Source organism: Dasypus novemcinctus, chromosome 6 (genome assembly GCF_030445035.2).
Source record: "Dasypus novemcinctus isolate mDasNov1 chromosome 6, mDasNov1.1.hap2, whole genome shotgun sequence".
In the NCBI taxonomy this organism is placed as follows: Eukaryota; Metazoa; Chordata; class Mammalia; order Cingulata; family Dasypodidae; genus Dasypus; species Dasypus novemcinctus.
Window position 1 is genome coordinate 90,567,839 of NC_080678.1, and position 27,228 is coordinate 90,595,066.

At 35.8% G+C, this 27,228-nt stretch overlaps 1 protein-coding gene across 7 annotated transcripts in view; it reads left to right on the top strand.

The window, feature by feature from the left end:
- MARCHF8 (membrane associated ring-CH-type finger 8) overlaps nt 1-27,228 on the top strand; it is a 288,365-nt gene that overhangs the window by 98,588 nt on the left and 162,549 nt on the right. For 2 of the 7 annotated variants that reach the window (XM_012522415.4, XM_058299188.1), the window contains 6 exons: nt 2,333-2,519; nt 9,535-9,682; nt 17,946-19,118; nt 19,582-19,636; nt 22,554-22,671; nt 23,669-24,630. In XM_012522415.4, the coding sequence (XP_012377869.1) occupies nt 2,333-2,519; nt 9,535-9,682; nt 17,946-19,118; nt 19,582-19,636; nt 22,554-22,671; nt 23,669-23,804 (1,817 nt within the window). In that variant the 3' untranslated portion in view covers nt 23,805-24,630. Of the gene's footprint in view, nt 1-2,332; nt 2,520-9,534; nt 9,683-17,945; nt 19,119-19,581; nt 20,549-22,553; nt 22,761-23,668; nt 24,631-27,228 lie in introns of those variants that run through there. The other 5 variants (XR_011649068.1, XR_011649069.1, XR_011649067.1 and 2 more) reach the window with 4 other exon arrangements.

Here is a 27,228-nt window from a genome sequence, read left to right on the forward strand (position 1 = left end):
AGGGTTTTGTGAGATATGTTACTTGGCTGCCAAACTGTTTCTGCATAAGTTGGGAAAAGCAAAGGTGATAATGTTAGAGCTGATTAACTAGCACTTGGTATTAGGGACTTTCAGTTAATTGGACCTTCATGAGATTGTCATAGATGACATAAGGTAATGTTTATAGTAATGACTCTGAGGGTAGTAGAAGAACCCAAATTGTTTACTGGGCCATTAAATTAAGATTGGATTATCTAGGGTTTAATGATATGATAATTCTCTATTGTATTATAGTTTAGTTATTTGTTTATTGTTTATACTACTGTTTTTTAAACCAGAATATTTAATCAAAATGCCTTATTTTCTGAGTAGGAGTAAAATTATTTTATATACTTTTGAGGAACCCAAGTCATACAAGTTCTAAGTTAAACATGTTTGGCTGCTGCTGCTGCTTTTTTGTTTTTGTTTTTTTTGAAATGAAAGTTAAAAGTATCACACTACACCTGATAGTTTAAGCTTTTTTGCCCATAATTTTTCCCTAAAACTTTTTGTTCCTTATCTGTGAATTGAAAAAACAGTAGCTAGTACTTGTTTATATGGGTGACTATTAATATTTCAGTTATTTTGCCTTTATTGAATCAAATTTTTGAAAACTAAAAGCTTGCTTTTGCTCATCTTATTTTGTTGAAAACTTTGCCAAGAAAAATTGTACTCAAGTCTAGGCCTTAAGTGTATTTTATTTGAGAAACCATATTTTTAGGATTTACTCATATATTTGAAAATTATAGTTTAGAAATCACCTTTATAATGTGAGTTTCAGAATCAATGTATAGCTTTTAAGATTTTTTAAACATAACCATTATTAAAAGCATAGAAAAGACTTTCATTTCTAAAACTAAATTTTAACCTAAACTAGATATTAAAATGTTTTATACTCTTTGTTATATAAGAAAGGCTTTGGCAAAGTCCTTTCTTTTGGCAGTGGCATGCAACATCTGAAAAATTGGTATCAGAGTTTTTATTTCTTTCTCATTAATGTGGAAAGTGTAGCATTGACTTAAAAATGGCAATAACTTGTTTGAAAAATACATTTTAATATTTATACATTTTGTGCCATGCAGCAGTTTTTCAGATTACTTAAATTTGTTTAAAACAAGGCTAAGTATTGCCGTATTTCTAAGCGTTTTGTTTTCTCTCTCATAAGGTGAGTAGTAGTATTAGTATTGAATTTAGAATATAGGAGTATCTACCTTACTACTTTCAGAGGTTAATATTTTCCTATTGCTGCAGCTTTTTTTTTTTTAAAGAATATACTGATTAGTAAATAAGCTTCTTGAATGAAAATTTTACAGCTTGAGAAATTGTCTCATTTAAGATCATTGTTTCTGCAGCATGTCATAAGAATATCTTTGAGATCAAGCTTATATTTTTCTGGAAATACTATTTAGACTCCCAGGCCTGGGGTTCAGGGGACTTTGGGAACATTTACCCTGTGAACTAAAGAGCTCTTGAGGCCCAGTCCCACCACAGGAGCAGAACTTATGACTGCTATGGGCTAGAGCCTATGGCCTTGGTGTCTCAAGTATCGTTCAATCCCTGAAGACAGCTCTGGGCCACTAGAGCCTACTCGTAGTTTGGATCTTTGGAGTGACCCAGTCACCCTGCGGACCTTCCATTTGCTTTGACTGGACACATCAATATATATAATACCAAGACATTAGGGATCCTGGGGGGGATGCTTTCAGGGAGCAACATACCAACCATTTCATATGTTGCAGTTCTAATACACTAAGTGTCCCCTTGTGTTCTGAGTTATTGTGTACTTTTAATTAACTGACCTTGTCATTCCTCTGTATAAAACCAGAAAGAAAAATAGGGGCTTATTTGCTTCTAATTTCTTACATATATGCATCACAGTTGTGTGTGTGTGTGTTTTATTTTTTAAATCTAATGTATTTGGGGAGTTTTATATTGCCTTTTAATTATTGATTTTTGGGACCAATATTTGAAATTAATAGTATGCAGGAGGTATACAATGAATGAAAATAGTCAGAGATGATAATGTCATAGAATCAGGAAATATACAGACTCTAGCTGGCACAGGAAAAAACTCATATATTTGGATAAGCCCTGTCTTTGGATATAAAGCATAATGTTTTCCATTTCTTTCCTATTAATACAACATAGGGTAAGGTACATTAACTCTTAAAAGATCAGAAATGTATTTGAAGAATATGATGTATTATTGTATGCACAGTTGTTCAAATTTAGCACATTATAATTTGTCACTGTACCAAGATGCATAAAACATTATATAAATTGAAAGCTTATTTATCAATTTTTCCCTTTGTAGTTCCTATGGAAGATCCACTTAGGGAGATGGCTGAGTACATGGATTCCAGTCGAGATGAGGTCTGGGAGAAGACCTCCTGCAACAAACAAGTTACATTTTTGGTATATCGAGAAGGAGATCAATTGAATTTCTTTCGCGTAGTAGATAGGGGAGATGGCACTTTAACACCATTATCTGAATCTTTAAGGTAAATAGGTTTTCATTTGCATGTCTCCCTTAGAAAAGGGGAACATCATTATAACCTGTAAATCTTTATTTACCTTGTGCTATCAAAATCTTACTATATTCACAAGACTAAATTTCATGCTTCCCTCTCACCCTCCCCCAAGTATGTAATTCTTATATTGTTCGGTCTTCCTTTGATTAATACTGAAATTTCTTTATGGAAAAGTATTTTTTTCTACTTGTATAAAAAATTAAAGATTTATTTCTATTGCTTAATGAAAGTATAAAATGCCTATTAGATTATAGACTCTTATAATAGTGTGTTGCTATACAACATTGGCACAACATTGATAGAGTTGAACCTAAGTTGGGATATTTTTTCAAAATTCAACTGCTGCTCAGAGGTGGACACATTTCTCTGCTTCTCTCTCCTTGTTTCCCTAAGCTATAAAATGGGAAAGTTGTGATAGTATTATTTCTAAAATCAGAAGGAAAAAAATCTAAAGATCTATAAGTAGGCAATAGAAATAGGGAATTGGATGAGGTAATCTCTAAATTTCTGTGTACTCCGACTTACTATGAGTCATTTACTATTATATCCTTTCACTTACAGCCAATAAATATTTACTGAACAATTTACTGGGGTTGTAAAGATGATTGTCCCTACCTTCCCAGAGCACGTGATATGCTGTAAAGAGTAACTATGATAATAATGTTGGCAATTGTTATAAAAAGATATCACTGTCTCTAGGGAATCAGAGGAGGGGTCTTCGTTTTGCCTGAGGGGCAGGGAATGGGGCCAACAGCTGAAGGGTAGTGACCTTAAAGAATGAGGAGACGTTTTCTAAGCTGATAAGAGTGGAAAGGCATTACAGATAATTAAATTTAATCCCCTGAAAAGAAAGCCATACATAGAATAAAAAAACAACAGCAAGGTCTCACAGTGCTGCAATCAAGGTGTTAGCTGGGCTGCTTTCTGATCTGGACTTCATCTTCAAGCTCTTTCGGGTTGTTGCTCTATCACTGAGGGCCCTGGATGTTGACTGCAGACTTCCCGTGGCCCCTTGCTATGCGCACTTCTCCAGCGTGGCTGTTCACTTCATCAGGTCCACACAGAGAGTTGGGAGTTCACCTCTGTGGGTCCAGTCCCTCTTCCGAAGGCTTTTACCCAATTAAGTCAGGTTCACCCAGGGTAGTCTCTCTTTTGGTGAACACAGAATCAACTGTTTTGGGACTTCCTGTAAAATCCCTTTGCCCATATTCTATGCTATAAATTGAATTAAGACACAGGTCCTGCCTGTATTCAAGGGGAGTACATACAGGTGTGAACACCAAAGGTCAGGAATCTTGGAAGCTGTCTTAGAACTCTGCCTGCCACAGATCCCCCGCCCCACACTTGTAGCCTTTTGTTCTCTATGTCCATTCTCTGTGTGTTCTTCTATGTCTATATTTATTTTTATTTATTTCTCCCCCGCCCCCCTTTGCAGCTTGTTTGCTGTATCCTCTCTGTGTCCATTCGCTGTGCACTCTTCTGCATTTTTGCTTGTCTCCCTTTTTTTGTTGCATCACCTTGCTGAGTCGGCTCTCTGTGGTGCTTGCAGGCCAGGCAGCACTCCTCGGCACCCAGGCCGGTGGCTCTCTGCAGTGTGCGGGTGAGCCTGCCTTCACAAGGAAGCCCCGTGACATGAACCCAGGGCCTCCCATATGGTCGACAGGAGCCCAGCTGTTTGAGCCACAGCAGCTTCCCCTGACACAGATTTTTATGTGGAAGAGAAATCGTATTCAATTTTTGTGGTCCCAGGGAATAGAACTGTGACCGCTGGGTATTACCAGTTGAAGTAACCTACCAGAGTCTGCCTAGCATTACAAACATGTCTTAAACGTATGGGCTGAAAGTAGAGAAGAGGGATCAATGAGGGCTACAGCCTTAGCCTACTTTCATTCACTTAAACCATTATGGGTCTTAGAACTTATTAACATCAGTTTTTCCATGTGCTGGCTCAGTGTTGTTTGACTTTTCTTCCTTAGAACAAATTTGCTTAACATCTCTTTTGGCTCTCATTTCCTAATGGATAAAATCTAAACTCCCTGGCTAAGCATGTAAAGCCTTTTAAAAAAAAAAGATTTATTTCATTTACTTTTTATTTATCCCCGCTTTCCCCCAGATGGTTCTCTCATCTGTCTGTTCATTGTTTGCTTGCCTTCTCCAGGAGGCACCGGGAACCAAACCCGGGACCTCCCACATTAGAGGTGAGTGTGCAACAGACTGAGCCATGTCCTCTCCCTGCAGGATGCTTTGTCAGCAGGCTTGAGACCTCTGCTTGTTGTCACTGGTGTGGAGTCTAGCTCATTGCTGCTTGGGTGGAGTCTAGCAGCAGAGGTGGCTTTCTAGCGTGTTGCAGCAGGAGACAGCATCTGCTGGTCTTTAGGAGGCACCAGACCTGAACCTGGGACTTCCCATCATGTGGTAGGCAAGTGCTCAAGTGGTTAAGCCATATCCACTTCCCTGTAAGGCCATTTTTAAAAGTTGTCTTCATCAGTTTTCCAGGTCTCTTCATTATGCCATGTTTTTGCACATAATTTTCCTTTTGCTTGAAATGTTATTTCTTCTCATCACAATTTTTCCTCAGTTTCTATTTGTTTTTTAAGACATACCCCAGATGATAACATAGATTTCAATTGAAATTGCATTATTGTTCCTCTTAAGATAGGTTCCTTTTTTTCCTCTTCCTTTCTATTCACTCACCAGAATTAGCCCAAGTATTCAAAAACAAGAAAAAGGACTGGGGGATGACAAAGGGGAGTAGAAATTTTCGTCTGGTCACCCCCAGGAGAGAGGCTTTCTTATTCTAGAACAGGGACCAACACACTTTTTCTATAAAGGGCCAGGTAGTAAATATTTTAGAGTTTGGGGACCATGATATAAAATCAAGGGTATTATGTAGGTATGTATATAAGAAGAAAAAAGCAAATTGCCACAAAAATTTTATTGTCAAAATTCAAAACATATGAATAATAAGTGAGTACATTTTTTTGGTAATACAGGTCTGCTAATGAGAAGAATGAAACTATTTTGTGATGGAGAGAATATTTTACTTCATTGGGGTTCAAAGTTAGTGTTTCCTATCATCAAAATTATTTGCAGATGTTCATTTAATAATCTGTAATTAGATTTTTCATATTTTATTTTTGACAATTTCTTTTCACCCAGATAAGTTCTGTCAACCATTACTATCAGTCCATGAGCAAAGGTTTTTTAAAAAATTTTATCGTGATAAAATATATATAACCTAAAATGTGTTATTTTAACCATTCTTAAGTGTACAATTCAGTGACATTGAGTACATTTACAGTGTTTTACAACCGTCACCACCACATGAGATTTTAATGATCATATTTGTCTCTTGGAAGTCATTTATAGAATTCTATTAGAGTGTTCTCTTGGTTTGCCTTTTAGCATGTCATTACATTGCAGATTAATCCCTTCCAATTAAAAATAGGTGGTGCTCCTCAGCTGCACAGTTAAATTAATTTTTGAAATATGGAAATTTCTTTCGCACGGAATGAAATTGCTCCTGGGACTATAGCTTGAACTTGGAAAATATGTCTGCTGAAAATTTGTGTGGGAATGGAGATCTCCTTGTTTTAACTTTTGACAGCATGGGAAGTGTTACAGCTTGCCTTTGCATGTGATTCAAACAGCACAAGTTATTGAAATGACTTTACCACACTGTAAGCACTGTAATTAATTAAAAGTCTTGTAATTTTAAGTAGAATTCAATAAGAAACATTATTAAGTCCATCACAAAAACTTAACTTCCAGAGTCATTCAGTGTTTGTTAATAGTGGTTAAGGGTAATTCTTTTTTACTTTAAAGCTTTCTTTTATTTATTTCTCTCCCCTTCCCCCCACTGTCTGCTCTGTGTGCATTCGCTCTGTGTTCTTCTGTGTCCGCTTGCATTATCTGGCAGCACTGGGAAACTGCATTTCTTTTCTGTTGCATCATCTTGTTGCTTCCACTCTCCATGTGTGCGGTGCCACTCCTGGGTGGGCTGCACTTTTTTCATGCAGGGCAGCTCTCCTTGCAGGGCGCACACCTTGCACATGGGGCACCCCTACGCAGGGGCACCCCTGCGTGTTACAGCACTCCTTGCACACAGCAACGCTGTGAATGAGCCAGCTTGCCACATGGGTCAGGAGGCCCTGGGGATCGAACCCTGGACCCTCCATATGGTAGATGGATGCTCTATCAGTTGAGCCACGTCCGCTTCCCAATTAAGGGTAATTCTTACTCAGAAAAATTTCATTCTCGGCCTTGAGCTCAAGAAAACACAATAAAAGTGTTCTACTTCCAAGCCATACAACTGATGATGGCTAAGTCCCCAAGATCAAATGGAGTTCAGTGTCCACCCTACTGGTTCAGTGACACATGATAGAGCCATATATTACAGCACAGTACACATGGTACAGTGAATTACCATAGGCTTTCAACACCTTCTGTTTTCACTTGCTTTGTAAATTTGTCCAACTAAGCCATTTTCTGTTCCACGTATAATTTCACTATCATCAATCTTAGCAGATTTCACTTTAAGTTGTACTGGATTAATGTTTTAGCAACCTCCTGGAAAATATTCTCACCTGAAGTTGTTCCCCACCGACTGTTCATAAAGGCTAATTCTTCAGTAACTTCAAACTTGGCATTGACCCCCGAATAAAAAAACTACTGGGAAGTATTAATGAAGTATTATCTGTTGATTCATCAAAAGCCAAGGAAAACCACTCAAAATCATGTCCTACATGATGCTGCAGTGATGGATACAGGCTATTGTATATTTTGTCATAGCTTACAAAATTGTGAGGCACAAAGTGTAAACTATAATGTAAACTGTAGTCCATGGTTAGTAGCAATGCTTCAGTATGGGTTCATCAGTTGTAAGCAATGAACCACAGTAATGAAGGATGTTAACATGGGAAAGTGTAGGAGGGGGAGAAAGTGGGGCATATGGGAATCCCCTGTATTTTTGATGTAACATTTATACAATCTGAAGCTTCTTTAAAAATAAAAAAATTATTTTTAAAAAATCGTGTACCTAAATTTTTAATTGACTGTTGATGTTGCTCCAAGTGTTGTCGACTCTTTGAGCAGTTGTTCTCACCAAAAGGCTAATTGTTTAAGCAAATTTATTTTCTCTGTCTGCATTTCTCTAGCCATTGCGATCAAACATGGTTTAAGTTACTATCTGCAAACCACTTGTCTTACTTGGCTAACAAACGAGCCACTAGGAAACTTCAGTTTTGTTCTCATTTTCATTTTTTATTTTTGTGTAGAAATTCTGTGATGAGATATTAAGTTTTAAATTTTCTCACACGTTCTGGCTTTTCCTTGAGGATATTGTGATGAGTGTTTTGTTGGGTAATATTGATGTATGTTATAGTCTTTTAACACAGCTATGGTGTCATAGCATAATAAACACAATGCTTTGCTATCTACTTTGATAACAAACTGATCTACACCACAGTGCTTTTTTAAAAATGTGCAACATTCAAAGTCCATTTTTCTTGCTTTGGCATGTTGTTTATTGGATTGGTTATTTTTTTAAAAGTCACAGTCCTCATACAGTGTTGTTGCACTATGACTAGGTCACTTTGATTTGTAGTATAATCAGAGTACAAAGCAGTGAGTATCATATGTAGTCTCTGTCACAGCTCCTTAGCTCTGCCTTGTAGCATGAAAGCAGCCATACACAGTAGGTAATCAATTGAGTGTGGCTGTGTTCTGACAAAACTTTATGGATGTTAAAATGTGGATTTCTTATAATTTTATGTGTTACAAAATATTACTCTTCTGATTTTTTCCAACCATTTAAAAGTTTAAAGGACATTCTTAGCTCATAGACCACACAAAAAACAGATGGCAGGCTAGGTTTGACCTGTAGCCATAGTTTTGCCTATTCCATTTTAGAAGTAAATGTAGAATTGAGTGTTAATTTGATTCATTCTATTAGAAAATCCTGCATCAGTCATTTTTAGTCTCAAATCTTTCTTATTGAATTGTGCTGCCTTACTGATTTCTCGAGTAGAAAGGAATATAAGGAGACATCACAAGACTTAAGTGAATTTTAACTGGCCTGTGAAAGAAGATGTGGCTTTGGAATGGTATTAAAACTGTACATGTTAAAATATTAAATTTGGACATCTTATTAGATTAAAAGATTTAGAAAAAGTTGCAATTAATAGTCAAGAAAATTAAGAAAGACATTTCTAGAAGATGAATAAAGCCCAATCTTTGCTTTCAATTTGCTTATATATGAGGGAGTTAAGGGGAAAGACAGAGACATAACTATAAAATGAGGATAATGTGATAAGTATATTATGGGATCAAAGAAGGCTCCAAATACTAATTTTTTTAAAGTACAAGTATTTGTCATTCTGGTTGCTTAGTAATTGAAATGTGTAACAGCATGTTCACTAATTTGTCACATATCTTCCCTAGGGTTTATTTTTTCATGTTAAATTCAGTGCTGTTTTAGGTGGTTATATTTTCAATCAAACTTTGAAAAACTTTATCCATTCTCCTTTCTTTCCCCTTTTTAAATTAAGAACAGGAAACGTTTTGATGACACTTCTGTATGAGTTCGTTTTTATAGTGAGAATTCCCTCTGAAATCTGAACTTTTGTGCCAATGTCTGGTTAATGGAAATGTGATGAGCCTGTGGGCTGGGTTGCATAGTTATTGGCTTTGCCTCTGTAGAAATAATATAGTGGGAGCCAATGATCTTCATTTCCAGTTTATGGGTAACTGAGAGAAGCTCAGCTGTACTAGATTTTCAGTAATGCTAGATCATGGTATTTATCCCCATTTAATTTTTTTCTCCTAAGAAATATATGTTTTTAAAATACGTTTTCCTTGCCTTTATTTTGACAAGATGGATTTATTGTTTTGTCATTAACAGCATTTGTAGTTTCTATTGCACAGACTGTTTTTAGTCACTAAGCAGATGTCAGACACATTTCAATAAAAGCTGTTTTCTTTGCAGCGGTGGTTCTGTGTATAATCTGTATACGGATGAAGATGAAGAAATAGAACCTTCCCCTTCTGGGCAACAGATAATTGAAAATTCAATAACAATGAATAAGATGAAGCTGCTGAAGGCTAAGATGGAAAATATGAATCTCAGCAAAAAGGTGACGTTGTTGGTACTTGGGCAGGCCTTTCCCCAGTTCACCCGTGCAGGGTTCACAGCAAGGAGGTCTGCTGATAAGCATGAAAATAAGTTTATTTATAAAATATTACTCATATCAAGGTTTAGCTTCAATTATTTATTGAGACATTAAAAGTAATAAATAGGTCAGGGAGCCAGGTATAGATCAGTGGTTGAATGCCTGCTTCACAAGTATGAGGTCCTGGGTTCAACACCTGGTACTTAAAAAAAAATTTTTTTTTTTTAGGCTAGTAACACGTCTAAAATGATATTACTGCTTTTTAAAAATCATGGTTTTTAAAAATTTCATAGCTTTACAGTTAAGAAAGATAATGAAATAATTACTTTTTAAAATGTCCTAATATTTACTTACTGTGGGTATCCCCTGTTCTCTATTCTGGATTGATATGTTCAACTTTAATAGAGTTTTCCAGCCAGTTTTCCAAAATGGTTCCAAAGTGATTGAACCAATTTACATTCTTGGCCAGCAGTGAATGAGTGTTGCAGATTTCCCACATTTCCTGCTAATGTTTTGTATGACCTTCTTTTTCAGTTTTGCCCTTCTGGTTGGTATACAGTGGCATCATGTTGGGGTTTTAATTTGTATTTCTCTGATGATTAGTGAAGTTGTAAGAAAGACTTTCATGTGTTCATTGGCTATTTAGATTTTTTTTTGTAAAAATGCCTGGTCAAGTCTTTTGCTCATTTTTCTATTAGGTTGTAAGTCTTTTTGCTTATTGATATTTTTAGATTTCTTTATATATATATTTTGTCATATATAAAGAATCTTCCACTTTTTAGCTTTCCTTTTCACTCTCTCAGTGGTTCCTCTTCCCTTTTCTTTATTCAAATATAATGCATATATATAATAAAGTATGCAGATATTTAATGTACAGCTTGATAAGTTTTTACTTATGTATATATTAATAGAACCAGACCTAGATTACTTTAGAAGGTTCCCTCATAACCCTTTACAGTCAATACCTACCTTTCACTGCTCCCAGAAATAACTACTATTCTATTATCTGTCACCATAAGTCTTACCTGTTCTTGAATGTTGTATAAATGGAGTCATCGATAATGTATTCTTTGTTGTTGTTGTTATTCAACATAATGTTTTATGGGTTCATCCTTCTTGCACAGAAGTAAAAGCTCATCCTTTTTTATTCCTATGTACTATTCTATCTTATGACTAAACTTCCTTTTGTTTCTCTCTTCTCTTGATAGATATTTGGGTTATTTCCAGTTTTAGCTTTTATCAGTAATGCTGCTTTGAACATTCTTTGGTGGTTGTAGGTACTTCTTTCTTTGAGGCATATACCTATGAACAGACTTGCAGAGTCATGGGGTAGGTATATGTTTAGCTTAGTAGTTATGCCAGCAGTTTGCAAAGTGTTTGAACCAGTTTATATTCCAACAGCAAATGAGAGTTGCAGTTTGTGCCACATCTTTGGCAACACTTGATATTGTCAGCCTTTTAAATTTTAGCCATTCTGGTGGATATGTAGGAATATTGCATCATTTTAATTTACAATGAGAAATGATATTGAGCTTTTCATATGCTTTTTGGCCATTAGGATATCATCTTTTGTAAAGTGCCTGATCACATCTTTTGCTCATTTTTCTATTCAGTTGTCTGCCTTTTGCCTGTTGATTTGTATACATTCTTTATGTAGTATCTATACAAGTTCTTTGTCAGATACCTGATTTGCAGGTAACTTGCTAGCACTCTGTTGCTTGTTCTTTTACTTTCTTACAGGTGCCTTTTGATGAATAATGTTTGATGTATTCCAATTTCCTTTCTGCTTTATGTTAAGTACTTTATATAACCTTTTAATGAAATCTTTTCCTTCCACTAAGTCTCGAAAGAAATTCTTGTTTTTCTGAAAAGCTGAATTGTTGTACCTTTCTCATTGAGATCACAATCTGTCTGCATTTGATCTTTTTCCCCCCATATAATGTGAAGTAGGATTGAGACTTTTTTTTCCAAGTGGAGAACAATTGACCCAGCAATATTTTTGTTTATTTTAAAAAACAAAACAAAACAAAAAAACACCCTTTCCCCACAATCATGAAGGTTTATGCACATAATAATAACAGACCTTAATGCAGGAAATACAGGAAGCAGATGTGGCTGAAGTGATTGGACTCCTGTCTACCATATAGGAGGTCCAGGGTTCGATTCCCAGGGCCTCCTGTGAAGGCAGAATGCCCTGCTCAGCGAGCTGACCCATGCGGAGTGCTGACCTGTGTGGCATTCTGGCTCACACAGGAGTGTTGGCCTGCACAGGAGTGCTAGCCTGCATATAGAGCTGCTGCAGCAAGGTGACACAACAAAACAAGACAGGAAAGACAATAAGAGATGCAGCAGACCTGGAGCTGAGGTGGCACAAGAGATTGAGCACCTCTCTCACACTCCTGAAGGTCCCAGGATCGATTTCCGGTGCTGCCTAAAGAGAAGACAAGCAGACAAAAAAAAAAAAAAAAACATACAGTGAATGGACACAGAAAGCAGACAGCAAGTGCAAAAAACCAAAGGGGTAGGGGGTGGAATAAGTAAATTAAGTCTTTTAAAAAAAGTGCATGAGATAAAATCTTCAAAGAGATATAGATAAATCCATACCTATGTTCGAAGATTTCAACACCTTAACTCTAAAATGTTGATAGAGTAAATAGAAAACCAGAAAGGATATAAAAGACCTGCATGACGCTATCAATCTATTTTACCCAAGTGGTATTTATAAAATGCTCCACCTAAAAGAAGCAAAACATACATTCTTTCCAAGTGTACACAGAATATTTATTATGATTGACTATATTATGGGCCTTTAAATAAGTCCCAAAAGTTTTTAATAGATTCAGATCATACAAAATATTCTCTCTGATCATACCGGAATCAAATTAGAAATAAATAACAGAAAACTATCTGGACAATCTCTCAATATTTGGAGTAACATTGCTCCATACATCCTTTGGATCAAATAGGAAATCAAAGGGAAATTTAAAAATTAAAAATTATTTTGAACTAAAAATAAAAATATACTGATAATGTGACAAATTGATTTTTAAAATATGAAATCTTTCTTGCATTTTTGGATTGACATACTCTTAGTTGTGATGTATTTTCTTTTTAAGTTACTAATATTTTACTTTCAAGGTTGTGCTGGTCTCATAAGAGTTGGAATGCGTTCCTTATTCTTCATTCTGTGTGGAAATTTGTGTAAGATTTGGAAGAATCTACAAGTGAAGAAGTTTGGACCCAGAATTCCCTCTGTGGGAAGATTTTTTTTTTAATAATTAATTTTTTTATTTTAAAAGCTTTTGATTACATAAATGTTACATCAAAAATATAAGGGGTTCCTATATGCCCCATTTGCTCCCTGTCCCACACCTTCCCACATTAACAACGTCCTTCATTAGTGTGGTTCATTGGTTACAATTGATGAACCCATATTGAAGCATTGCTACTAACCATGGACTACAGTTTATATTATATAGTTTACTTTGTCCCACACAATTTTGTAAGTTATGACAAAGTATACAATGGCCTGTATCTGTCACTGCAATGTAATGCAAAATAACTCCAGTGTCCCAAAAATGCCCCCATATTACACCTATTCTTCCCTCTCCCATCCCTCAGAACCTCTGGTGGCTATTCCCTTTACATCAATGATAGTAAGAGTTCTTCAATTGCTAGAATAATAAGTCTACTTTAATAAGTCTACTTTAGTCCATTGTTCATACCCCAGTCTTGCTTTGCAGTTGGTGACACTCTCTGTTCCTTGTGGTGGGCATTGTCCATCATCATCTCCTTGTTAGTTGTCCTGGGTAAATTCAATGAATTGGAGAGTAGGTGTTGCAATTTTGCTGAAATTCGGGGCTCAACTGGCAAATGGATGGACCAAAGATTTAAGTCTCTGGGACATTTATTTATCAAGCATAGTGCATATATTTTTCAATTATAGTACTAATTATGGGTTCGAATAAAAGGGACAGAAGAGCCATGTGTAGAGAACCTGTAAATGAGTCTAACTGTTAAGCTCAGGAGCGGAAGGCCCACTGCCAAATTCCTGAACTGTCTGCCCTGCTTATAGTCTCTAGAACCCTTGGGAGCCCTGGTGTTTGAGGTACTGTTTACTGTGGAAGTCAGTGAGATCCTGCTGAGACTTGCATAAGCGTAACCTCTGGAATGACCTCTGTGCTCAGTCTGAATTCTCTAAGCCATGAAAACTCATTTGTATTTACCATTTCCCCTTTTTGGTCAAGGTATGGGAAGATTTTTCATGAAATAAATTTGAGAATATTCAAATGTTATATTTTTTCTTAGTTTATTTTGGTAAATTGTATTTTTAAAAGAATTTTCCTGTTTCTTTGAAATTATCATATTATTGGAATAAAACTGTCCATAATTGCTTCTTATTTTTACTGTGTTAATGGTCTGTAGTTGACCCGACCCGCGGATCAGTCGAACTGGGACCTGAGGGGGAGGGAGTGGGAATGAAAAAGGGACAAGAGACACAAAGAATGGAGGCAAGACAGAATTCTGATCAAGCCTCGTTTATTGAGGGTCAATCAGGGGTTTTTATAGCCAGGGATGAATGAGGTGGTAAATACTGACAACACATGTGTCCGTAAATGATTGGTTAACTAGATTTTGATTCTGTGCCACATGCACGTGCAGATGGTTATTTGGCAATGTCGGTGGAAAGACTTTTGTGCTCTTTAGGGAATGCCCAATTGGAGCCCCCGGGGAGTGGCGTAAGAATAGAAACTTAATTGAAACTTAACCTGGTTAGTATCTAAAAATAGCGCTTAGCAACAAGATGGCCAATAAATACCTGTGCCAGAGGCAGCTTCCCACATGTAGTGAGTTCCTCTTTTCCATTACTAATATTGGTACTTTGTGTTTCTCTTTTTTATTTCCACTGGATTAATTTTGCTTGGTTTATCATTATGATTTTCAAATACCAGCTTTTTGGCTTTAATTTTCTCTGTTGGTCATTTATCATTTTCCGTTTAGTTAATTTCTGCTGCTATATTTCTTTCCTTTTACTTTCTTGGGCTTTATTGGCAGTTTTTTTCATCTTCTTGCAATGAAAGCTTTGATAATTGACTTTTAGTCTTTTTTCTAATATATGCAATTAAAGCAATAAATTTCCCCCAAGTTGTGCTTTAGCTGGATCTCACAAGTTTCAATATGCTGTATCTTCATAGCCTGTCAGTTCAAAAAATTTTCTAGGTTCCTTATTGAATTTTTAACTTATGACTTACTTAGAGGTCGGTTTCTTAGTTTCCAAATATGTGGTACTTTTGTATAACTTTCTATTATTGATTTGTAGCTTAGTTTGACTGTGGTCAGAGAATATATTCTAAATTATTTCAATCATTTGAAATTAATTGAGGTTTGATTTGTGACTCAGCATATGGGTAAATGCCACTTATACATTTGAAAAAGCATGTATATTCTCTCATTGTATATATTGTTCTGTATATATCAATTAGGTCAAATTTATTGATTGTATTGTTCAGATCTTCTGTATCCTTTATGATTTGTAGGGGAGGGTGGCCTTAAGTGTTTTTTTTTTTTTTTTTCAGATTATTTTTTGGGTCTGGTCTGCTCTCATTTTTTTATGTTCCTGGTTTTTGCCCATTCTGTCCTGAATTTGAGTTTATGCTTTCTTGTGCTTGTAAATGACCAAAATCTGTACATACTAACTTAAAGATATTTAGATTTGGAGGGTTGTGATGCAGTTTTCTTTGGCTCCATTATTTTAGGAGAGAATTTTCATCAGCTGAAATATTCTGATTCTCTCCCTCTTTTTTTTTTTTAATTTTTAAAATAGTGGCTATTGCATTTGGTTTGTCTTTTTCTGTTTATATTCTAATTTTCTTCTTAACTTTTATTTACTTGGACAAACCTTAACAGTTGTGTTAATTCAAAAGTGAGGAATTTGGGTGGCAAAGTAAGTTTCTTATTTCACGAGCACCCTTACTAGTATGGTGAAGTTTAGGTTTTTACTAATGGCACTAGTTATTTCTGAACAAGGGAGGGTTTGTGATTCCATTTGTTTATGTAGGAGGCTGAATGTCCCCTCTCCCTCCTTTACCTCCAGTACTATCAGGCGCTCAAGGGGTGCCTTCTCCTTTCTGCTTGCCTCCTCTGCCCCCTAAAAGTGATGTCCCAAGTACTGAACAGTTTCAAATTACCTTTTTTTTTTTTTTTAAATTTCCAAATAGCTCTTGTATTAGCGTTCTCTAGGGAAACAGAATCAACGAGAGATATCTGTCAAGAGTATGCGATTTTATAACAGTCTCTCACGCAGCCGTGGGGATATACAAGTCCGGGTTCCACAAGCAGGCTCCAACCAAGGTCTCCAATGAAAGCCCAATGAAGGTTCTTGACGAGTTCTGGGAGACGTTGGCTGTCCAAAGACAAGCTGGGAAATTCTCTCTCAATGCTGGAATCACTTCCCCTTTTAAGGCATTCAACTGATGGGGTTAAAACATCACTCATTGCTGATGGCAGTCTCCCTGATTGATGCAATTGTAATCAGCTATCTCTGATTTACCACTGCAGTGAAGTCAATGGTGGCTTAAGTCCATAAATGCCCTTGTATTAAACAGCCCAGTGCTGACACAATAGTCTAACCATCGCAGCTCTATTTAATATGACATATAAGACCTGTTATAGGTATTTCCATAATTAAATGGGACTTCCTTTTTCAGAGGATTATTTTATCTTTTTTCCATCAACCCTAGCTGTCTAAGCCTCTGTTTTGTGTGTGCCGTGACCTGTTCCACACGGCCTTTCTCACCAGAAGCATAGGCTTTGTAGTTTGGTCTATTGGAATTTGGATATTTTCCTAATTACAGTTAACTGAAAGTTTATAGTATTCTCTCCTAATTTTTCTGAAGGCCTAGGTTATGAGTGATTTTATGTGCTTTCTATGTTTTGATCTGTGTTGTTTGTTTTTTGGAGGATGTATGAAGAAATTCATTTTTAAGCAACTGCCATTGATCTTGTGCAACCCCACCATCATGACTTGCATTTTGTTAGGTTTTGTATTGCAGATTGGCAAGACAGTAGCCCTAAGATGAAATAGCTAGCAAAGCTAGCTCCTCTTTCCCAAGTCTTCTCCCTTTGGATTCTTAGCTCCTATAGTTCTCTTTTTCCCAGTAGCGGTAAATTATCTGACTTTTCTTTTTGTTCTCAATTTAAATGTTGGTTTGTCTTCAGGTATTCCATTCCACCCTGATGCCTCCTGGCTACAATTTTGTTTGCTTTTAGGAGCTAAGTCATATTATCCTTACTTTTCAACTTGTTAGGTCATGATTTTTTGTGATACTTTTATTAAAACCTACTGTGTCAGGGCTGCTAAGGCTGTTCCCAAGTTCAAGGATTCACTAGGAGACACACAGGACTAGCACATATTTGTATTCATGGCTAAGGTTTATACAACAGAATACAAAGCACAGTCAGCAAAGGGAGAAGGCCCATGGGGCAAAGTCCAGAGGAAACCAGACACAAGCTTCCAAGAGTCATTTCTTGGTATAGTTGCATAGGAGTAGACAACCTTAATTTCCCCATCAATGAGTTGTGACAATGCCTGTGAAATGTCTACTAGAGAAGCTCTTTGGATATGTAGCACCCAGGGGTTTTATTGGGGTCATGTAATCACCCTTTACCTAGTGCATACCAAAACTCCAAACTCCCAGAAGGAAAGCAAGTTCAACATGAACTATGTTATTTGTAAAAACAATTTAAGCACAATGAGCCACTCTTATTGGTTAGGATGGTACTAGTTCCCAGAAATCTGCCAAGGACCAGCTTTGCATGTGTGCCTTTTCAAGGAGAGCAGTGTAGATCTGCTATGTTAACTCTTCTCTGTACACCTACCTAGTCAAACACTTATTCAGTCTATTAGGAATTAGTTTTAGGGATCTAAAATAGGTCAACAATGTCATTTCTAATATAATCAGTCAGCTTTCTCAGTATACCTGACAAATAATCCATAGTGAAGAAAACAAAAAATTATTTTTAATAGTCACAAATTGAGTCTCAATGAAGAAAGTAAAATTGTTCTCATTCATAAATTTAAGGTTTTAATCTTATTAAGCATGGTAATTTAAGGTAATAAAAATGTCAGTATGTTATGGGAAATAACATTTTCTTCCTTAATTTTTCTTTTTAATGGGTAGAGAAAATGACTGTGTGAAGGAATCATGTATTCACTCTTTTCTTTTAGCCTAAGAAAGCGGTCAAGGTAAAACCTCATCCACCTGTAGCTCCTCGACCTTCTAGTGGTTCCACAGCAGCAGCTCGCCACAGATTGTTAAGAGTTCTCCCCCACATTGGGCAGTCTTGCTTACCTTCTCCTGGGAATACTTACCTATCTGAGACTTCCAAGAATGTACTTGCAAGTTTGGCAACTCTGCCGCCTGCTGATAGACCCATATCATCTATCACTAGTGATTTCCTTAAGGATGATGATACCTGGGAGAGTAACGCACTGCCTCACTCCAATAATAGCATCAAACTACCACCACAGATACCCCATCTAGAGTTTGAATATGACAAAGAGCTTACCGATTCTATTCTTCATCTTGGACCATCTCTGCCTAGGCGGACAGAACACTTTTCAGGAAATGTGCCATCTAATAATGAGGATGAGACTGTCTTATTTCCAACTACAGAACAGTATGTAAGTGAAGAATCTCTTCTACCTGAAGTGGGTTCATTTGCTTCATTAACAGAGGGAAACACTGATGAACAGAGCAGTGGCTTAGAAGGCATGTGCAAGGTCAATCCAGAGGTCTTGCTCGCTAATAGTGCTAAAGGATTGAAAGCTACAGAGCACCATCTTAAACATGTGGCCAGGGTGTTGAGTGGTGAATCAGTAGAGACTACTGTTCTTAACCACCGTGAATTAAGTCCTCACAAGAATAGGCTCTTGTCTCCTATTCGCTGTTCTATACCAATGGCACTACAAAATTCTCTGGTGAAACCACAGCGCCAGTCCAAATGTTTTGAGTCTGGGAACCTCCAATCTTCTTCACAAAATGTGCTCAGGTCATTGGATGTACGAAATACAACTGATCCTTCCTTTTCTAGGACTACTCGCTTTCGAGGTGTTAAAGTTGATTCACCTGGGAAAAGACCTGATATTATTTCTAAAGTTGAGGCTCGGGATATCACAGAAATGGCTAACAAGGCTTCCAAAGAGCCTGTTGGTTGTGTAAATAATATAGATTTTCTTGCTTCGCTGGCCCGGAGCACAAGCAGAGACAGTTTACAGAGCACATGTGGGGCAGGCAGGCTTCGGACTTCTGGAATTGGGCTTTCTCCAAATGTCCAGCATTTTCAGGAAGAAAGCCTTAGGAAAACCTCTCCCCAGTTAGAACCTACAGAGATTTTTCTAGTAAGTATGTACCTTTTGACTATTAATAGTTATCCTTGTAGTGATTCAGCATGTTTAATTTTTTTTTGTTTACTTGAATTTTTTCATAAGTTTCTCTTAAAATATTTGTCTAGTTTATAGAAAAGTCTTTTAATAGTTGAATGTTAAATAATGGTTTAGTCCTGAATTGAGAATAGTCACTTGAAAATAATTTCATGTCAACACTTTATCACATATTTTTAAGAGTAAAGATTTTTTAAAAATATTTTTCCCAAATAAGAACTTTTCTTTAAGTAAGCCTTAAATTGCTGGATGTCAGAATCAGGTTCTAACTTAATTTGACCAAACAAAAACTAGATGAAATAATTTTAAATGGAAGTTTGACAGTATTTTGGTAAGAAATTATGAGTACTTCATATTTGGTTATCTCTTCTTCAATTCTCCATTGACTCACCTTTGTAGATGTTTTATTTTTTAATTTTAGTCTGCCCGTGGTATTGGAATGAATGGAAATAATGCAGCAGCAGGGAAAAGAGTAGGTAAGCTACAGATAATATTTTAAAATGTAAGACTAATAATCACATCATTATGTCTACTTTTGAATTTTTAGAGATAAATGGGAAGAATATTCTGTGTATGTAAAAAAAGTAAACTATCTCCCTAAACTTTTTTCTCTTAAGCAAATGAGAACTGATTGTAGGACATATATGGAAAATAAAACAGATAGAAATTGAGGTCTCCACTGCCTTGGAAAGAGGATGTGAGCTGTGTGAAAACAAGATGAATGAAGAATTAATATGTAGTTCCCCAGCCCTGGTCACTGACCACTCTAGAGTCATAATGGACTGTTGGGTGGGCTTTGAGAAATGACTCAAACAGGTAGGTTTTCTTAATACCAGGGTCCCATATCAGAGGTGGTAGAAAGCAGTTCTTTTTGATGAGCTAGTTATTTCTGGACAATTAGTCTCTAGGATCACCCCTTCCCAAAGCACTGTAGAGAAGTAACTACAACTAGCACTTCCTGCTTACAGGTGCACCAGCCATTATTTACAAGGCAGAGGGAAGCCATTACTATCATTTTTCTTTTGTGTTGTAATTAATAACCAGACCAGGGATGGGAAACTCTTTGTAGCCCAAGATTTTAAACAATACTTTTATATATTGTGGTTGTCATACGAGTTTTATGTTTGTAAAGAAACTGTTAATTTTCCATTCCCCTGAAAGGCTCCAAGGCTACAAAGTCTTAATATATCCATGCTATAGTTATTTTTCCTTGGCACATACTTGAGTCTTTCCCATCCTAACCCATAAGCTTCTTGGAAAACTGTATATATACTTACTTCTACTCTCCTGGCTCTATTAAGGTTCAGTGCTGTCTTCATTTCTGTTTCATTGCTCCTCTGAGATTGCTGTTGCTGAGGACACCAAAGCTCTCCATATTTTAAAATCCAGTGGGTACTTCTCTGTCCTTAATTATTTGATCACTGTGGCCCTTCTTGAATTTTTTTTTTTCCTCTCTTTATCTTTTCCTTTTTTCTTTTTCTTTTTTTTAAATCCTGGGCTATCGCATTGTCTTAGATTTTTGTTTCTGGTTGTTTTTGTTTTAATTTTTTTAACCTCAGTTCTCTTGTTTGTTTTACCAGTCCTTAGCTTGTACCCTGTTACATGTACACTTTCTTTGGTTGATTTCATTTACATTCAAGGCATTAGCTTCCAGCTATAGTGGTGATTCCCCAACTAGAGCTATATAATTTGCTGCCTTTTCTCTCATAATAATAACTGTATAAATTTTCTCTGGCTTCTGAATTACCTAGAAGAGTGTTCTAGAAGAGTCTTCTCCTTGGTTTAAGTTTTATTTTACTTAAGTTCTTCCATTGGTCTTTTTTTTCTTTGCACTATAGGGTCTGAATTCTCATAGTTTTAGCCATCATTTCTATGCAGATGACTACCGAACTTAAGTCTTGAGTGCTAATCTATTACTTTTTTTGACTGTTTTTCCTGTTTGGTGAGTTGGCTGAGTTTTTATACAGCATTATGTTAGAACAAATACTATACCAGGAGATGACAAGCCAGTGAGTTAATCCAAAAATCTTTCATACTGTTCTGAAAAGCAACTCTTGCATGATTTTATTGAATTTATTCATGTGTTTGATACACATTTGAGAGAAGGCTTTGGAGAGGAGTTAATGACTAATGATGTCTTCCCAGTTAGATAGAATTATACCAGGCTGACAGAGAGGAGTTGAGGATTTGAGAAGCAGAGATTGCAGATGTGAATGGCTCGGTAGCATCATTCAGGGTGTTTATGACCTGATAAATGGCAGGAAATGATTCTAGAAAGTTAGGCATATGGGACGAATAAGACCTTGAATGTCAGTCCAAGGAATTTGGACTCTTCCAGTTGGTTGTAATCCTATATATGAATGATGGAGAGAAGGAGCTCTAGCATAGAGTTGATGACTAATAAATGGTTTTCTCTGAGTGGCTAGGGGAGTGTACAGAAACTGTTCTTATAAGGAGAACACAGTTATGTTTTTGTGCCACCTCATTTCTGTCACTACTGTGTTCTTTATCTCTTTGCACATTCAGAAGGGTTCTTGAATGCAAAGTTTGGGGAACAAGGAATTGAGCATTCACAAAAGAAAGAAAAAAGTGATAATGTGGCTATACGGAACTAAATTTTATCAAGAGAGTCTTCCATTAATGTTTAAGAGGAATATCCTATGCCTGAATTTCAAAGATAATTGCAATTAGGTTAACTTCCAAAGAATATCCTATAGTATAATGCCTTCCCTAAATAAAATGCCTGTCTTACTTTCATTTTTTTAAATGTACAAAGTGCCCCATCAACGTGGTGAAATGTTCTTGGTTCTTCTAAGTGCACTTTAGGAAGGAATTGAACTGACTTGGTGCCCAGGCACTTAAAATTGTTTCACATTTTGTTTCTTCTGTGCAATATCTGAAGTGTATTTTGGACTGGTAGAATAATCTTTATTTTGCTGTGCTTGTATTTTCACTTAGCACCCAGTCTGGGTTGTGCAGAAGGCATAGCACCAAGTCATTGTAAATCCAATTTTTGAACTATTGAAGGATTTTCAGAGACCTTTAGCTGCTGATAAACATTAAATCCAGACCTCCTAAAACCTTTTTCAGTCATGTTTTACATGATTCTCTGTCAATGTTTGATAATTGTTATATAAATTGATTATCCTTAGATATAATCAGAAAAGTGTTGGTGTAAAAAAAAAGTCCTAAAAATGTTGTTTTTATCAGTGAAAACTTACCACACTTCTGCAGTGCCACTTGCAGACTATGTAATTAAATCTACATAAATTTTACACAAATTAATTTTTTATGCCATAGAGGTTTACTGTGGCCTGAATGTTTTTTGCTTAATGGTATTTCACATTTAGAGATTCATGTCTGTATTAATCAAGATGTCCTTTCTCTAAACAGGAGAATGTACTCATCACCTCCCACCCGTGAAAGCCCCTATCCAAACAAAGAAGAAAACAGCAAAGCATTGTTTTCTTTGTGGAAAGAAAACTGGACTGGCTACTAGCTACGAATGCAGGCAGGTTGGCCAGCTGGAGAAGCTGAAATGCTTTCTCTGTGGTGACCCAGCTTTGGTATTATGCAAAATAAAACATGCTTTAAATGGGCTATTCCTAATACCATTATTAAGGTGATGTTCAAATAGTAGTTGAACTAAACTCAAGAACAAGTAGACAGCACATGAGTTTCCAAAAAGTGAAAGCAGATCCTTTCCTGCCCCTTAAATTAGATTTAAACCAATGGGGGAGTGTAAATTCTTATGATAGATATACTTGCTTTTTGTTTTAATATAGCTTGGAAGAACCTCCCCTCACCCCAAGAATCTATTTAAAATTTAACAAAAGGACTAAATTTAAAGCTGATGTACTATAAACTTTAACAATTAAATATATTCTTTGATTTCAAAACAGCTGAATAATATATTTACAAAAAGATAATCAAACAGATACTAACTTTTTCCACCTGTAATTATTTCTTTTATTAGCATTGGATTAATATGCTTCAAGGGGGGAAAAAAATGCTCCAAGGGTTGTATCTGCCATTAGGTTGAGACCAGACACTGAAAAGACTGATGCTTTTTAGAATGTTTTCTGTTCAAATAAAAACTGCTCATCTTATTGCTAGAAATATTTCATAAAATCTTTTCATGGGATAGTCAATTTTCTCACCAGACTGAACTTCTAAGAAATTCAGTTTCTCAGGTTTTTAGGAATAAAGAAATGGTAAAACTATTTTTCAGATCTTACAGTTTTACTTCCTAAAGGTCAATAGCTTGTTTAATTCTGTATTAGATTCTTTATTATAAACTGTCCTGTTCATATATAACTGTTCTTTGGGGGAGGGGGGAGCAGGAGAGTCTTCTGCCTGTTTATGAATGGAAGGGAATTGTCAGCTCTGAAATTGCTAAATAGAACCAAAGGGCTCCTGTTGGACTACCTGAAGTCAAGCTCTGATCCCAAAGAGATAAGCCTTTCATAGAAATGTGACTATTCACATGAACTTTTTTTGTGCTTTAGATGTGGAAACAACTTCTGTGCCTCTCACCGCTATGCAGAAACTCACGGCTGCACCTATGATTACAAGAGTGCAGGGAGGAGATACTTGCAGGAGGCAAATCCTGTTGTTAATGCACCAAAACTTCCAAAAATCTAACTCTTGCTCTGCACATAACTGTTCTTCCTGAGGAATCGTATTATAATGACAGAAGAAATATTGTTTAGACTGCATTATTTTTGTTCGACTCCAAAAGATTGGCCAAATAACAAAACCATACAATGAGTACTGTTGGAGAATAAGAATACGGCTGTAGTTGACATCTTTATTCTTTGGTGAATCATAAGTTTTAAAAGTAGTTTTTAAAATTTCACACCATAATGACTTAACTTTGTTATTACACATCTTGTGTTCAGTGTTTTGTATTTGATATCACAAGTTCACTAGACAAGTCTTCAAAAGATGCACTTTAGGAAGTGACGCTGTGTAACCAGGCTTCCACCTGCATAGCAAAGAGCAGGCATGTAATGGCTTTACTCAAATCTACCATGTGGGTGTTTTTGGTTTTTTTTGGTGAGAATAGGATGGGCATATTTTTTTAAATCCCATGTGTGAAAGTTTATCGAGTTTACTAGGAAATTCCTTTTTATTTCAAGCTACTTTTTATAAACAGAACATTTGGTTTTTTCCAGTGTGATTTTTAACACATATCTATTTTTTCCAAAATTCAGATGGCATTCAGATATGTGTATCCATTCTGTAAAACATATCATGTTAATCATAGTATATATTTCTTAAAATACTACTTTTGAATGGTAGTTTTAAAATAGAAGATATACCACTTTTGCTGTTAAATACAGAAAACCAACTTATAGTCAACTTTAAAAAATGGCTACATTTAAAACAAAATTTCACAACTTGGTTTGTTTCTCTTAATATGTTGAGTACTGTTACCAGGAGAAATTCAAATAAATATTTAATTTCATTATGAGTTTGATTATTTGATTATTTACAAATAGTTTTCTTTTACAAATAGTTTTTCTTTTATAAAACTATTTAATCTTAAGTAATTTATTCTATTTGAAAGAAATGGCTATCAGCATGAAGTTATTCTTGCTCCCCAGAATATCCTTGTCAGAGCCAATATCCTAGTCAGGTTTTGGAGATGCCTCTTGCTTTTCAGGAACTCAGTTAAATCTGATGATGAGCCCCTGTCAGGAGCCTGCAGGCAGCCTGAGTTGACTCTGTGACTCTGCTCCTCAAGGGGGCCAGGAGGCCAATGTAGGTGCTCTGTGGGGCACCTGGACAGCTCTGACCCCTTTTCCTAGTTCCTGTAAGTGACTGGATGTTGACTGCCTTCAGAGCAGGAGGGAAATATGCTTCCAAGAGGGGATGGCAAGAAATGGAGTATCCAAGCAATTAGGGATTGAAGGAATGCTTTTTAGGCTGGGAGATGGGGATAAGGAGATAATAGGTTAATAAAAATGTCTCTATCTGTATTAATGGATAGGTCAATTTTTTCTCCCTTATTAAGAAAACTTAAAAAAAAACTTATGTTTTATTTATTTAAAATCTATGAACTCTATTACATAGCTAAACTGCTGAAAAATGGACCAAAACATTTATTCTATAATACCTTACATATGCTTAGTGCTTTTTAGACCAATACTATATGTAGAAATAAGACTTGTTTGAAGTTTTACCAAAGTTTTTGGGCAAAGTTGTATTTTCACTAATTTCCGAAAAATATTAGGATTATACTAACATCACTGAGAGATGAACACTTCAAGAACCTATAATTATTTGGGAAGCGTTTCTTTACCTTTTAAACTTTATAGAGAAGTGATCAGAATTTTAAAGACCTCATTCATATCTGTCTTTACATTCCCAGTAATTAGCTGAATACCATGTATATAGGCACTGGTTAAAAGGTTGAATAAATTACTTGTATTTAGACACTTACCATGATAAAAACAAAGCCATTGATATTTGTCTATAAACTAATGTTATATGGCAGCATTAAGTTTCAGGGTTTCTTCTTTTAAATAGTAAGCATTTTGGGGGGTTTTGTTTGTTTTCAAAGATTTATTTTATTTATTTCCCCTCCCCCCTGCTCCACCTTGTTGTTTGTGTTCGCTGTCTGCTCTCTGTGTTGGTTTGTTTTGTGCTTATCTTTTTTTAGGAGGCACAGAGAACCAAACCTGGGACCTCCCATGTGGGAGGGAGGTGTCCAATGGCTTGAGCCACTTCTACTCCCATGTTTGTTTTTAATAACACTAAAAGTCTATCTTTAAATTTTTAGTTTTTAGCTTTGTGAAATATTTTCAGGTCATTCCAACATGGAAAATTCAAACCCTCTGAAGTTTTTAATTTTATCAATGATATAACTTGTCAAGGATTTAATTATAAAAAATAAATCAGGAATTAATTTTTGAATATATTTTAATCGGTTTTAAGCCATCATGATAAATAACCAAATCTTATATCCAACAGTTCCCGAAGTGTGACCTTGTATACTGTTCCTTGAACATGAGATGTTTTTAACTGGTACATGGATGAACATTTTTTATTTTAATAGTTATGTGTTTTTAATGTGTATTAGGAAATATACACTTAGCTTAATTTAAACAAATTGATTTAGGTGAAAAATGAACTGGTTGAAAATTGACAAAGAGTAGTACATAAAACAAAAATCATGAAAGTAGATGTGAATTACTAAAATTTCATTGTAGATCCCTAATCTCTTCTAATAATTTTGATTTTACTTTTTCTGGTAGTTACCATTATAATGATGGCCAATAACTTTTTAAACATTGTTTTTTGAACCTCCTTATTAATGGTGAGGAGTTGAGCCTAATAGATTTCTTTGGTGCTCTACTTTATAATTTTTATCTTTTTTTTAGTGATGGTGATTATTTCTTATTCTTCCATGCACTGTAGCAACCTAGTCCAGTTAGCATAGCTTTCACCTGGACTATTGGACTAGCTCTTTCTGGTCACCTTTTAGTCTGTTGTCTACACTATTGTTCTGTCCCTTTCACAGTCTGTTTTCCTCAGGAACTAGCTCAGATTCCCTTGTTATAAAAATTTCATATTGGAACTCAGTATTTCTTCTTTTGTGTGATAAAAGACCCATTATCATTTGTCTTTTTCTGAACCATTTGAGAATAAGATGCAAACATGATGCCCCATACATCTGTTAATACTCTAACTTGTGTTTCACCCAAAAACGTTCACCTACACAACTTTAATCCAACCCTCCAAAAAAAAGGAAATCAGTATTGGTTGACACAGTATTACCACCCAAGCTACCAACCCATATAAAATTTCACCAAATTCTTCAATATTTTTTTATTTTCCTCTCTGTCCAAGATCCTTGTGCAAAATGTTTACAGCAAGCCTAAGATATGTAAATTTAGAGTCTTTCCTGGCTTGTATTAAATTGCATATATATATGTCCCCACACTTAATTGGTGGTTTGACTGGGTCTAGAAGTCTATGTTCAAAATCTTTTATCCTCAAAAGTTTGAAAGCTAATGAAATTCTAATGTCAGTCTAAAACATATCTTAATAAGGTAGTTTC